Source organism: Mangifera indica, chromosome 6 (assembly GCF_011075055.1).
Source record: "Mangifera indica cultivar Alphonso chromosome 6, CATAS_Mindica_2.1, whole genome shotgun sequence".
Lineage (NCBI taxonomy): Eukaryota > Viridiplantae > Streptophyta > Magnoliopsida > Sapindales > Anacardiaceae > Mangifera > Mangifera indica.
In genome coordinates this window covers 18,414,302-18,428,392 of record NC_058142.1, presented here as the reverse complement: position 1 = coordinate 18,428,392, position 14,091 = coordinate 18,414,302, and the positions used below count along the sequence as shown (strand labels likewise).

At 31.5% G+C, this 14,091-nt stretch overlaps 1 protein-coding gene across 4 annotated transcripts; it reads right to left on the bottom strand.

Moving 5' to 3' along the window:
* Nucleotides 1–3,053: 3,053 nt before the first annotated feature.
* Nucleotides 3,054–11,370, bottom strand: LOC123219307 (uncharacterized protein PF11_0207-like). Of its 4 annotated transcripts, XM_044641189.1 has the most exons (5): nt 11,250–11,364; nt 10,806–11,072; nt 3,665–3,709; nt 3,362–3,487; nt 3,054–3,298 (listed from the first exon to the last, which is right to left on the bottom strand). In XM_044641189.1, the coding sequence occupies exons 2-5, from the start codon at nt 11,059–11,061 to the stop codon at nt 3,180–3,182; spliced, it is 546 nt and encodes a 181-aa protein (XP_044497124.1). In that variant the 5' UTR covers nt 11,062–11,072; nt 11,250–11,364; the 3' UTR covers nt 3,054–3,179. The 4 variants fall into 4 exon arrangements, 3 of the variants coding, with proteins under 3 accessions (XP_044497124.1, XP_044497122.1, XP_044497123.1); XM_044641187.1 differs by having other exon boundaries at nt 3,054–3,487; nt 11,250–11,370; XM_044641188.1 differs by lacking the exon at nt 3,665–3,709 and having other exon boundaries at nt 3,054–3,407; nt 10,741–11,072.
* Between the last annotated feature and the right edge of the window lie 2,721 nt (nt 11,371–14,091).

Sequence of the window (14,091 nt, the reverse complement as noted above, 5' to 3'; positions counted from 1 at the left end):
ATGGCCCTCCTCTCCTCTCCTCTCCTATAACTTTCACATTCCACTGCCCCCACATAATACCTGCTACATTCATGAATTTCCATTGCCATTCTCCTTTCTGATTTCTCAACTTTTTACTACTTGTCGGTTTCAATCTCCAAGTTAGACTCATCTTCAGGCAATTTCTTAATATATCATTACAAATGGAATATCACTTTTTTGCTTTATTGAAAAGACCAATATATTTATTAAAGTACTGAACTCTAAAATTTTTTTATAGAAAACATTTTCCTTTGAAGGTATGAAACAAATATAATTACAAATGTTTGTAACAAGGATCCCAAAGACCTAATTCAACACCTCCAGCAACACATACAACAACAAAAACTTCCCCAAGAATCTATTAAACCACTTTAAGTAATTAGAATCACAGAGAAAACAGAATCAACTATCAAACACCAAGAACCTTAACAATAAAACTATTTTCATCTCTATAAGCACTCAAGACAACATAGAGAGAGAAGAAAAATGAATAATGCCTCAAGCTTCATTCAATAGTCTCAAAAAAATCATACAATAATTGTGACAAATTACATCTTTTATACACCAAATTACAACTAACTACAACTGGCAAAAGTAATCTAAACCATCTAATTATCAATTGAAAATGATACCTCCATCAAAACTCACCGTTAATCTTCTCATTAATAACTATCTCGACAATCGCATCATCGTTGTTAAAATCATGTCGGATTAGTGCAGCACATCACAACCCTAGATCCCCTTTTAGTCAGAGAATACAAGTTTTAGAAAGGTAAGCATCTTCTGCAATGAGTCATCCTTTTTTTTTCATTTCAATATGATTAATGAAGTGATGTGTTTTGAACTTATTCAAAATGCACTGTTTTGCTTTATAATACTCCACCATTGCCTTGTGAACTTTAACATCCTCCCTCTAGCCAAAAATGCCAATGAATGGCTTGCTAAAGTGAACAAGGCAGAGACTCTGTTAGCTTCTTGTTTACATTCTGTATCACAACAGTACTCCTCCTTTCATTCTGTATCACAACATGAACCATACTATAGACATCCTGCTTTAGTGCACCATCAATTATTAGCAAACTCAGCACAACTACAGAATCCAATTTTGTGACTGTTTTCCAATACAACTACAGAATTATCCTCCCTTAACAACAACTCTGAACCAACCACTTTCCACTGCTCTAAGCACTACTTGTTAAGCACATAAACCTGCCAACCATTTCCAGTTATTGTTCACTTATTTCACAGAATTTCCAGATAACAGCAACCGCACTCTTAGAGACTTTTGTACTCAACAGCAACTCCTCCCTGAACTATAAACCTCTGATTTTTTTTTCTCAAACCCCTTATCAATTGTACTCTCTTCCTTTTCCCTATGTTGACACCTATCAGTCTCCTGGTTACAGTCTAAACCAATATTCAATTTAGTCCTTAACATAGAAAACCTGCTAGTAGACGAGGACTTAGTAAGAATATCTGCTTCTTGGAAATCAGTAGGCACATACTGAACCTCTAGTATCTTAGCTACTATCTGCTCTCTTATAAAATGAACATCAATTTCTATGTGTTTTGTTCTACTATGGAAAACAGAATTAGAAGCAACAGCCCCTGCACTTGTATTATCACATCAAACCTTTGCCGGACAGTTATAACTAATCTGAATCTCACCCAACAGACTTCTCGACCAAGCTATTTCAGTAGCAACTTGGCTTACTGCTTTGTGTTCAGATTCTGTAGAAGACAAAGCTACAACTTTCTGTTTCCTAGAGCACCACTGCACAATATTCTCTCAAAAGTAGACACAAAACCCACTTGTAGATCTTCTATCTCCAATATTTCCAACCCAGTCTACATCAACATAAGCTTCAACTCTGAGTGTGTTTCTGCGAGCTAAACAGAAAATTCCAAAATTACATATTATGTTGTGAAAAGTATTCTCTAATGTCATCCATACAATGAATCAACCCTAAACAAAAAGAAAACCTTCCATTATAGAATAGATTTTGACAGAACATTTATAATTCATCCTAAAATTTTTATCTTTAAGATCTTCAGTCTTAGAAGACACAGATTCTCTACCACTAGACTGATTGGCATTCTAAGAAACCGAAATAGAGCTTCAAAATACAAGCTCAAATACTAACAAATACGAACCCTCCAGTTTTGATTTAAAAAAAGCAATAATATTACCGTATCAGAAGCCACAAGCTGGAGCATAATATAAGCAGTCAAAAGCAGAGCAAACCGCACAGAGACCAGTTTCCCTTCCGTCTGAACAATCTGACCCAAAATATAAAAAAAATTGAAAAAATTCATGAGATAACAGCCTTAGAACACTGACCCAGAAACAAGAATGAACCTCAAATTCATGAGATAATATCCCCATTGCAAGTCAAATTAAGCTCTTTCAATAAAACAATCATTAATCAACCTCAAATTACAAGCAAAACTCAAACCTTAAACCCTAAAAACACATAAAACTATTTCAGCTCATATATAAACACCAAAAAAACAAAACTGAAACCTTAATCCTCCATCTGGATACGCGGAAAAACGAAGAAACAACAACAGTACACAATTCTTAAGCCGAATGAAAAACAGAAATTTAATTTTAAAAAAAAAAAAGGCCCAAGGCAGCCCCTTTACTTTTCCTATAGTTCCATTTTTTCTGCAGAAAGTTTCAACCTTGAAGCTTCAGCTGAGTGGTGGACCGAGAAAATGAAAACTGTGATCATGAACAGTGAAATTTCTAATTAATTTTTATTTTCGGTTTAATAATAGGCAATCGGTTGAGCATGGTTTTCATAATAGGAGCGGACGATGACTTAGTAAATAAGGCAATTTAGTTTATGTGGTGGTTAGACAGATTGACGTAGATTTCGAACTTATATTCTCGTATTCTCGTACTTAACACGACACCCTTGCCACTCAAAGAAAATGATTTCTTTGTATTCTTGTGTTATTGTTTGGAGAATTTATGATTGTACTGTTCGTTTTTGCTTTTGTTTCATGACAAATTTGTGGAACATGACTCAAAATAAAATGATATCGATTGCAGTAAATTAATATTTATGAATCCAAGAACCAAATTCTGATTGAATATAATGGAGGGAGGGCAAGCTTTTGCAGACTTTATTAATATTATTAGCATTGGGTTCTTAATGTCCTCCATCTACAATTGAGGACAAGCTATTTATAACTCGTCTAAGCTGATTCCTGAGCTTGTCATATTCCTCATCCTTCTGCTTAATTTTGTCGTCTCGCCGAGTCACCTTCTCTTTGAGCTGCTTAATTTCATCATCTCGTCGAGTCACCCTCTCATTGAGCTGCTTAATTTCACCTTTGAGCTGCTTAATTTCATCGTCTCGCCGAGTCACCCGCTCTTTCAGCAGCTTAATTTCATCATCTCGCAGATTAATTTCCTTAAACCTGGCTCTTATGCTTGGCTCACCCATTTTAGGCGAATCTGTAGATTAAGAATAAAAAACACTAGATTAAACACCAAGTAATATTCATCTATGATATTAAAGATTTGAGATAAAACAGAAATCTATGCTCGAAAACAGCCTCTTGTAAGCCTTAAAGTTGAGCAATGATATCAAGGAAAACAATAGTGAGAAACGGCATACGATAGATTAGTAACTTTGACTCGTCGCTGCAAACAGATATGTCTGATCTTGAGCCTTGAATTCTCCCAGTCTAGCTACCTCCTTACGCTGATGAGAACCTTGTAACCTTTGTTTATCAGATACTAATCAGAAACCTCTATATATAGAAAGACGTGTCTTGTGGGGCCAGATTTATTTTATAATAAAATTTGGGGTGAATCACATATTCCCATCCAAAGTTTGGTCTAAAGACCTTTTATTTTTTTTAACTTTCTGAATGTATAAATCATACATTTTCTTCTAAATCTTTTTAGTAATTTAAACATCCAAAAAATACAATAAACTTTTTTACTTATCCCGTCTTAAGTTTTAAATATATTTTTTAACTATTTTACAGGTTTGAAAACTTATTATTTAGTCCTTGTAATTTTGGAAACCTTGTTGTAAATCTAAACAACCATAACTCATCAACTGTTTCTTAGTCTTTGCAAATGATGTATGTTAGTGGCCACACATGGAGACTTCACTAATGGTAGAAAGATCTTGTCTACATCCATCGAAACTAATAGAATAGTTGGAGTGGGTCATTGGCAAGCACAAAGATTCGGTCTAATATATTTTATAAGTGAACAAGAGATAGGGGATTGGGTCATTGAAAGCAGATGTGTTAGGGGATTGGGATACTGAAAACCAAGAACATGGCAAGAGAGAAGGGAGAGATGGTGGGTGCACGAGAAAGGGTGGTGAGGGTCGATTAGGTGTACAATAGAGAGGAAAGTGATGGTAGATGCAAGATAGAGGGAGGCTTGCAACCTTGAGAGTATGTCAATGTGAGATGACTTACTGAGATAAAAGTGACAGAAACTCGATAACAATAATTGTGATGGTAGATAAAATATGGTATTGATATAAATTTAATATCCTAAAAAAGTAATACGATGTCTTTTTAATTTTAGTATGATATGATAATTTAACTTTCAAACATTGTGGCAAGATTTTTTTTGTTTAATTGAGTTAGATTTTGGGTTAAAAAAAATGATTTATACATTTAAAAAGTGAAAAATGTTTTGAGACCAAACCTTGGGTTTACATGTAATTCACTTCAATATTATAAAATGTATGCAGCCAATCTTGACCCATGCACTCTTTAATTAAAAAAATATGAAAATTTGATTTCTTTAATACGAAGATTTGATAGGTTAATTTTTTTAATTAAAAAAACAAAGCTCTTTAATTTTTTTATATTAAAAAAAGTGATGGTGTATTATTAATGATAATAAGCGTATTAGATTTAAGTGATCTGAAACTTAAATCTAAGTTCAAACTTTGACCCGGTACAAGAAGGCTAGTGAGCCGATACCCATGGCTTTTACTAAGGTAATAAGCGTATGATGCTGACAAATTCATTATTGACACTTTATAGTACAATACTCTTATAACATTAGAAGATAAGGTTATCTCTTCAGAGCCAATAATGAATCAACGCAGCTCTGCCAACGGTGAGACAAGTTTTGGTCCCCAGGGTAGTCCCCATTATGTAGGACAGCTAGGCCTTTGCTGGGTAGACATTGTGCAGAAACGGGACAAAGAGAGACACAGGCTCCTTTATATCAGATAGTATGGTAGCTGGCTGATGGCAACAAAAGTTGTGAGTTATTAAACTCACCTGATAAATCAGCCTCATGATGCCAGTTAGGTTGGTGTACCAAACATGTGAAAAACAAGGAGTCAATAGGATTATCAAACTAACGACTAAACCAAACCATGCTAAGATTTTTTACTTTATTCTAACACGCCTCACAATCAATCAATTGTCCATAGGCGTAACAACCATTGGCTGGACATTCACGTTAATTAGTAACTTCTGACACTCAAACACTTCCCCTAAAACTAGCTTAAAGACTTCCCCTCACACATCGAGCTTTAACTAATTATGTAAAGGCGCAACGAGTTATTGGTTGGACCTTCACGTCTACTGGTTACTCCCAACACTCAAGGACTTTCCCAAAACTTAGCTCAATGACTTCCATTCAACACATGGGCTATCAATTCGAAAATCATCACAACCAGCCATTCAAACGTATAGCAAATTACCAATTGGACTTTCATGTCAATCTTTACTTCGGAGACTTTTGTTAGAGTTGTTGTAACTTGACTATAATAATAGAATTAAGAGTAATTAGGTCTATCTCATCTAAAAAGTTAACTCAAAGAGTGAAACTTTCCGCCATACTCTAAACACCTAACCCATATTCCAACTGTTTGTGACAGCCCAACACAATCAATCTGTCTATGATATTAAAGATATGAGATATAAATATTGGCTCGTATAGAATGTTCTTTCGTTTGTTCCTGTTTTTAAATTTTTGGTCCAATATAAAAGGAAATTAAGAAATTGAATTTACAACTCACAAGCCAACCTTCTAAAGGTTAAAGAAGGGCCAGCATGCAACAGCCATTGTTTTAAAATGAATCTGAACTTGACCTAATATGATTAGGTTAAGCATATGAGGTGGAAATGTGTCCACTCTAATGGCTATGTTAGAAACTCGATAACAATAGTTGTGATAATACGTAAAAAAAGGTATTCATGTAAATTTAATATCTTAAATGAGTATTAGGATGTTTTTTTAATTTTAGTATGATATGATAATTTTACTTTCAAACATTGTGGCAAAACATTTTTTCTTTAATCAAGTTAGATTTTAGGTTAAGAAAATATGATTTATACATTTAAAAAGTGAAAAATGTTTTGAGACCAAACCTTGGGTGCAAAAATGAAATTTACTCCAATATTATAAAATGTGTGACGCCCATGTTGACTTCTTTAATACGAAGATTTGACAGTATTATATTTCCAACATTGAGATATTTATAAGACAATTTTAAATATACTAAAAAATTTTAATAATGTAACTTATACTTTAAATAAGATTTATTATCTTATTTCTCATTTATTTTTAAATAAAATTTTTAATATTATTGGAAGTTTACAACAAATTTCGATAATTTAATTTTGTTTGTACATATGGTGGATTTTTCTACCACGTGAGACGCAATTTGGAAAAATTGGTGGGAATAATGCATTCAATGATTTGGTGACTTCCCACATGTGAATGTAATTTTCTACCCAGCAAAGAAATGAGCCTTTTGAGCTGGCAATATTCACTTTCGGTGGCTTGCATTAAATGGCTTTGGAAAATTGCTTTATCTCATTACATGGATGTGACAAAAACTAGTATAAATATTTTCTCCTCTCTCTTCATTTGTAACTTATATGCATAAATGGGTCCCAAGTCTTAAAGTTTTATCAAATTATTTATTTTATAATAATTATATCATATTTATAATTTAAAATTTATATAAATTATAAAAAATATAGATTTAAAATCTAAAATATAATCAAAATGTTTATTATAATATTCTAAATACTAATTATAAACTCAAAAGTTTCGTCAATGAACCTAAAATTTTCAAAAATTAATCATAATATTTTTTTTATAAAATTAGTTATTTTGTAAATATAAGATAATATTTGAACTAGAAGTTTCAAAGATTAACTCATACATATTGTCTACAAAACTAAAAATTTTATAAATATGACAATATTTGAACCTAAAATTCTTAAAATTGGATGGATAATATTAAATGAGTTTTTTACACAACTTTTCACCTTAAATATATGAGCCTTGAAAAATTGATTAAATAGAATGTTTCAGAAGAACAAATGCAAAACTACTATTTTTTGGCATCACATCCTTGAAGGATTGCGAGTCGAATATATGGATATAATGATAAATCTATTAAATTTGTGAAGAAATTTAAAAAATAAATTTGCACATTAGATTTAATTATACTCCCAATGGCTCTGTAATTTAATACAATTATATGATGTTCAAAAATTTTTTTGATTAAGATAATGTGAAAGAGAAAATATTCTCCACCTTTTTTTTTATTTAATAATATGTTCATACAGTAATAATATTAGGAAAAGAAATTCTAAATTAATATTTTTTCATAATAAAAAACCATCAAACTTGCCCCACAAGTATTGCATCGATCCCTAAAGTAAATGTAACTACTAGAAATAGTTATCATGGGTGTGAGTAAGATTATGGATTAAATAATTTTCGATTTGAAAATAGTTATAATAGAAAATCTCAGTCATATCACTAGAAGTGGACTAAGACTAAAACAAAATCAAGAATGATGTGGAGTAAACCACAAAACAATAGATATGGTTATTACTATTTTATATTATTCTTCATTATTATTTGATGATTTACAGTGGAGAGAGAAGATCGTCAGCACCAAAAATGGTGATCAAAGAGGAGAAGAACAAAACCGTAAGTTTAGGGGTAAAAATGTGACTTTTCAAAGTAAAAAAACTTTAAGTAGGGGTGAAATTATTAGTTTTTAAAACTTAGGAGGAAAATGCAACGAATTTTATTTTTTTAATATTATTAGTAAAATAAAAATTTTATCTTTGTCTCTAACAAAAAATTTTAACCTCAGTTGACTCATAGATGAGACTTTGAGTTTTTCAAACCTTATAGGTGTTTACCTTTATTATTCTTTATTTCATTTCAATCTTAATTTACTTCTAATGTTATGATTGAAATTTTATATCATAACTATTTTATATTACTCTTCATTATTATTTTATCCGTGATCCTACCCACACCCAAGATCTTACTCAAACCGATAAAAAATTGGAATATATGTCATCCATTAAATACACAAGAAATATATGGCCTTTGTAAATAGTTTGAGTTAATGTATTGTGTTTTTTATTTTATTATAAAGCCCAAAACACTAAGATATGATCACTAGGTTTGAATATACTCACTTTTGATTATAATAAATAATATCACTCCTTTTCAGTGGTATAATACTGTGACAACTACTTTTAAGGTAGAATTTGAGAAAGAAAAAAAAATTTTTAAACGTGGGAGTAAAAGTTTAAGATTTATTAATAATATATTAAGATTAAAATTTTAATTTATTTAGCATATTCAGGAATTTTCATTGCCATTCTCCTCTCTAACTTCTCAACTTTTTACTACTTGTCGGTTTCAATCTCCAAGTTAAACTTATCTTCAGGCAATTTCCTAATATATCATAGCAAACGGATTATCACTTTTTTGTTTTATTGAAAAGACCAATATTTTTATTAAAGTACTGAACTCTAAAATTTTTTTATAGAAAAAATTTTATTTTGAAGGTATGAAATAAATATAATTATAATTGTTTGTAACAAGGATCCCAAAGACCTAATTCAACACCTCCAGCAATAGATATACCAACAAAAACTTCTCCAAGAATCTATTAAACTACTTTAAGTAATCAGAATCACAGAGAAAACAGAATCAACTATCAAACACCAAGAACCTTAAAAATAAAACTATTTGCATCACTATAAGCACTCAAGACAACACAGAGAGAAGAAAAATGAATAATGCCTCAAGCTTCATTCAATAGTCTCAAAAAAATCATACAATAATTGTGACAAATTACATCTTTTACACACCAAATTACAACTAACTACAGTTGGCAAAAGTAATCTGAACCATCTGATTATCAATTAAAAACGATACCTCCATCAAAACTCACTGTTAATCTTTTCGTTAATAACTATCTCGACAATCGCATCATCGCCGTTAAAATCATGCCGGATTGGAGAACCACATCACAGCCCTAGATCCCCTTTTAGTCAGAGAACACAAGTTTTGGAGAGAGACAAACATCTTCTGCAATAAGCCAAAAATGCCGATGAATGGCTTGTTGAAGTGAACAAGGCAGAGACTCTATTAGCTTCTCGTTTACATTCTGTATCACAACAGTACTCCTCCTTTCATTCTGTATCACAACATGAACCATACTATAGACATCCTGCTTTAGTGCACCATCAATTATTAGCAAAATCAGCACAACTACAGAATCCAATTTTGTGACTGTTTTCCAATACAACTACAGAATTATCCTCCCTTAGCAACAACTCTGTAACCAACCACTTTCCACTGCTCTAAGCACTACTTGTTAAGCACATAAACCTGCCAACCATTTCCAGTTACCGTTCACTAATTTCACAGAATTTCCAGATTACAGTAACCGTACTCTTAGAGACTTTTGTACTCAACAGCAACTCCTCCCTGAACTATAAACCTCTGATTTTTTTTTTCTCAAACCCTTATCAATTGTACTCTCTTCCTTTTCCCTATGTTGACACCTATCAGTCTCCTGGTTACAGTCTAAACCAATATTCAATTTAGTCCTTAACATAGAAAACCTGCTAGTAGACAAGGACTTAGTAAGAATATCTGCTACTTGGAAATCAGTAGGCACATACTGAACCTCTAGTATCTTAGCTACTATCTGCTCTCTTGTAAAATGAACATCAATTTCTATGTGTTTTGTTCTACTATGGAAAACAGAATTAGAAGCAAGAGCCCCTGCACTCGTATTATCACATCAAACCTTTGCCGGACAGTTATAACTAATCTGAATCTCACCCAACAGACTTCTCGACCAAGCTATTTCAGTAGCAACTTGGCTTACTGCTTTGTGTTCAGATTCTGTAGAAGACAAAGCTACAACTTTCTGTTTCCTAGAGCACCACTGCACAATATTCTCTCAAAAGTAGACACAAAACCCACTTGTAGGTCTTCTATCTCCAATATTTCCAACCCAGTCTACATCAACATAAGCTTCAACTCTGAGTGTGTTTCTGCGAGCTAAACAGAAAATTCCAAAATTACATATTATGTTGTGAAAAGTATTTTCTAATGTCATCCATAAAATGAATCAACCATAAACAAAAAGAAAAACTTCAATTATAGAACAGATTTTGACAGAACATTCATAATTCATCCTAAAATTTGTATGTTTAAGACCTTCAGCCTTAGAAGACACAGATTCTCCACCACTAGACTGATTGGCAATCTAAGAAACCGAAATGAAGCTTCAAAATACAACCTCAAATACTAACAAATACGAACCCTCCAGTTTCGATTTAAAAAAAGCAATGATTTTACAGTATCAGAAGCCACAAGCTGGAGCATAATATAAGCAGTCAACAGCAGAAGAAACCGCACAGAGTCCGCCTCTCATTGAGCTGCTTAATTTCATATTTGAGCTGCTTAATTTCACCATCTCGTCGAGTCACCCTCTCATTGAGCTGCTTAATTTCATCTTTGAGCTGCTTAATTTCATTGTCTCGCCGAGTCACCCTCTCTTTGAGCTCCTTAATTTCATTGTCTCGCCTAGTCACCCTCTCTTTGAGCTCCTTAATTTCATTGTCTCGCCGAGCCACCCTCTCGTTCAGCTGCTTAATTTCATCATTGAGCAGCTTAATTTCTTCATTTCGCAGAGTCACCGTATCTCTAACCCGCTTATTTTCCTTACCCATGGCTCTTATGCTTGCCTCACTCATTTTAGGCAAATCGGTAGATTAAGAATAAAAAAAACTAGATTGAACACCAAGTAATATTCATCTATGATATTAAAGATATGAGATAAAACAGAAATCTATGCTCAAAAACAGCCTCTTGTAAGCCTTAAAGTTGAGCAATTATATCAAGGAAAACAATAGTGAGAAAAGGCATATAATAGATTACTAACTTTGACTCGTCGCTGTAAACAGATATGTCTGATCTTGAGCCTTGAATTCTCCCAGTCTAGCTACCTCCTTACGCTGATGAGAACCTTGCAACCTTTGTTTATCAAATATTAATCAGACGCCACTATATATACAAAGACGTGTCTTGTGGGGCCAGATTTATTTTATAATAAAATTTGGATTGGGGTGAATAACATATTCCCATCCAAAGTTTGGTCTAAAAACCTTTTATTTTTTTTAACTTTCTGAATGTATAAATCATACATTTTCTTCTAAATCTTTTTAGTAATTTAAACATCCAAAAAATACTAATAACTTTTTTACTTATCTCGTCTTAAAGTTTTAAATATATTTTTAACTATTTTACAGGTTTGAAAACTTATTATTCAGTCCTTGTAATTTTGGAAACCTTGTTGTAAATCTAAACAACCATAACCCATCAACTGTTTCTTGATCCTTACAAATGATGTATGTTAGTGGCCACACATGGAGACTTCACTAATGGTAGGAAGATCTTGTCTACATCCATTGAAACTAATAGAATAGTTGGAGTGGGTTATTGGCGAGCACAAAGATTTGGTCTAATATATTTTACAGGTGAACAAGAGATAGGGGATTAGGTCATTGAAAGCAGATGAGTTAGGGGATTGGGATACTGAAAACCAAGAACATGGCAAGAGAGAAGGGAGAGATAGTGGGTGTGGTAGAGAGGGTGGTGAGGGTCCATTAAATGTACGATGGAGAGGAAAGTGATGGTAGATGCAAGACAAAGAGAAGCTTGCAACCTTGAGAGTATATCAGTGTAAGATGACTTACTAAGGTAAGAGTGACAGAAACCCAATAATAATAATTATGGTAGTAAATAAAATAGGGTATTGATATAAATTTAATATCTTAAAAAAGTAATACAATGTCCTTTTAATTTTAGTATGATATGATAATTTAACTTTCAAACATTGTGGCAAGATTTTTTTTCTTTAATTGAGTCAGATTTTGGGTAAAAAATATGATTTGTACATTTAAAAAATGAAAAATGTTTTGAGACCAAACCTTGGGTTTAAAATGTAATTCACTTCAATATTATAAAATGTATGCAGCCAATCTTGACCCATGCACTCTTTAATTAAAAAAAAATGAAAATTTGATTTCTTTAATACGAAGATTTGATAGGTTAATTTTTTTAATTAAAAAAACAAAGCTCTTTAATTTTTTTTATATTAAAAAAAGTGATGGTGTATTATTACCCCGTATGCAATTTCTATCTTTCTTCTACTTTTTTGAATCATGGAATTAGGAGTTAGGTGTTTCAATAATTTAATTTTCAGTCTTTGTTTATTGATATATGGCTCTGGTTGTAAATTTAAAACCCATAAATATTGGCTCGTATAGAAAAAGCTAACCTTCTAAAGGTTAAAGAAGGGCCAGCATGCAACAGCCATTGTTTTAAAATGAATCTGAACTTGACCTAATATGATTAGGTTAAGCATACGAGGTGGAAATGCGTCCACTCTAATGGCTATGTTGGAATTGGTTACTACTTTGTTTATAAACTATAACGGAAAAGCTTATAAAGGAATAATTCATTAGCAAATATGTTTATTATAATAAAAAATGATAAGATATTAAAATAATATTAATTTTATTAAATATAACATTGTCTTGGATGAATTAGGATAAATTATGTGTTTTTTTTTTTCTAATTGTATGCTTGTTTTAGGGTTAAATTTGATATAAGCTTGTTCAAATTAGAAAACATAATCAATTCGAATGAGTCTAAAAAAGGTTTGACTCAAACGAACTCAAACTTAACCCTGAGAGTTAAATGTTTTCGAATTTAAACTCAAACTTTATAAGTGTTAGGCTCGCCAAGTTAATGAGCCTAGAAAATTTTTTTACAAGTCGACTAAAACAACGTTATTTTAACTAATATGTATCAAAATTATATCATTTTAATTATTTTTTGCTCAACTATAATTGAAACTCAATTCCCCTAGAGCAATGTGAGCTTGACTCCTCTAAAATGAGTTAAATTTAAACAATTTTTACTCAAATTTGATTCGACTCAAACCTAACCCTAGATTGTTTGTATTATTGTACAAAGAATATGCTTAAACCTAATCTTGCTCGTGTAACAACTAATAATCATGGAGATATCCTAGAATGTGAGCAAAACAATGAAAATAGGAAAAATAAACAAAAGAGATATTTTTTTGGAAGTGGGTGGAGAGTGTGTGGAATCAATAAGCAAACAAACACATACATAAACAGTAAAACGGGAAAACACATAATATATATTTTCCGAAACAAAGCTATATGTCCGATTAAATTGATATTATTTAAATATATTTTCATCTGTATTATTATAATAATTATATTTATTAATAAATTGTTATATCATACAATAGAACACCGAATGGTTAAAGTGCTCGCAAATTCCATTACATCACTTAATTTGTTTATATATATATAATTGTCAATATCAATTTTAAAATGATTACTTCTTAAAAATATTTAAACTCTAAAGTATTATGTTTTGTTTAAATCTTTAAATATGTAATTGTCATTTTTTAAAACCAATAATAGGCACATTCAAATTTTAGAAATTAAAAAAACAAACCCAAACTCTTTTAGACTTCTCAAAAGGCCTAAAAAATTTATTAACACCCCTAATGTTTTTAAAAATTTATACAAAATAGTTTTATTATCTTTTCAACTTAATAAAATTCATTAATGAAAGTAGATGGTAGATGAAAATTTAACTTTTTAAAACTTAGAATGTTAAAATTTGATTTTTTAACGTTAGAAGTGTGGAAATATGCCGTTTTATCAAACCTTGGGCTGAAA

Coding starts and splice junctions, on each gene's coding strand:
- LOC123219307 (XM_044641187.1), bottom strand. CDS start 11,061: ATGAGTGAGGCAAGCATAAGAGCCATGGGTAAGGAAAATAAGCGGGTT. Junction 3,710..10,805: donor CAAAGATGAAATTAAGCAGC/TCAATGAGAGGG, acceptor GACTGGGAGAAT/TCAAGGCTCAAGATCAGACA. Junction 3,488..3,664: donor GTTTGCAGCGACGAGTCAAA/GTTACTAATCTA, acceptor CTTAATCTACAG/ATTCGCCTAAAATGGGTGAG.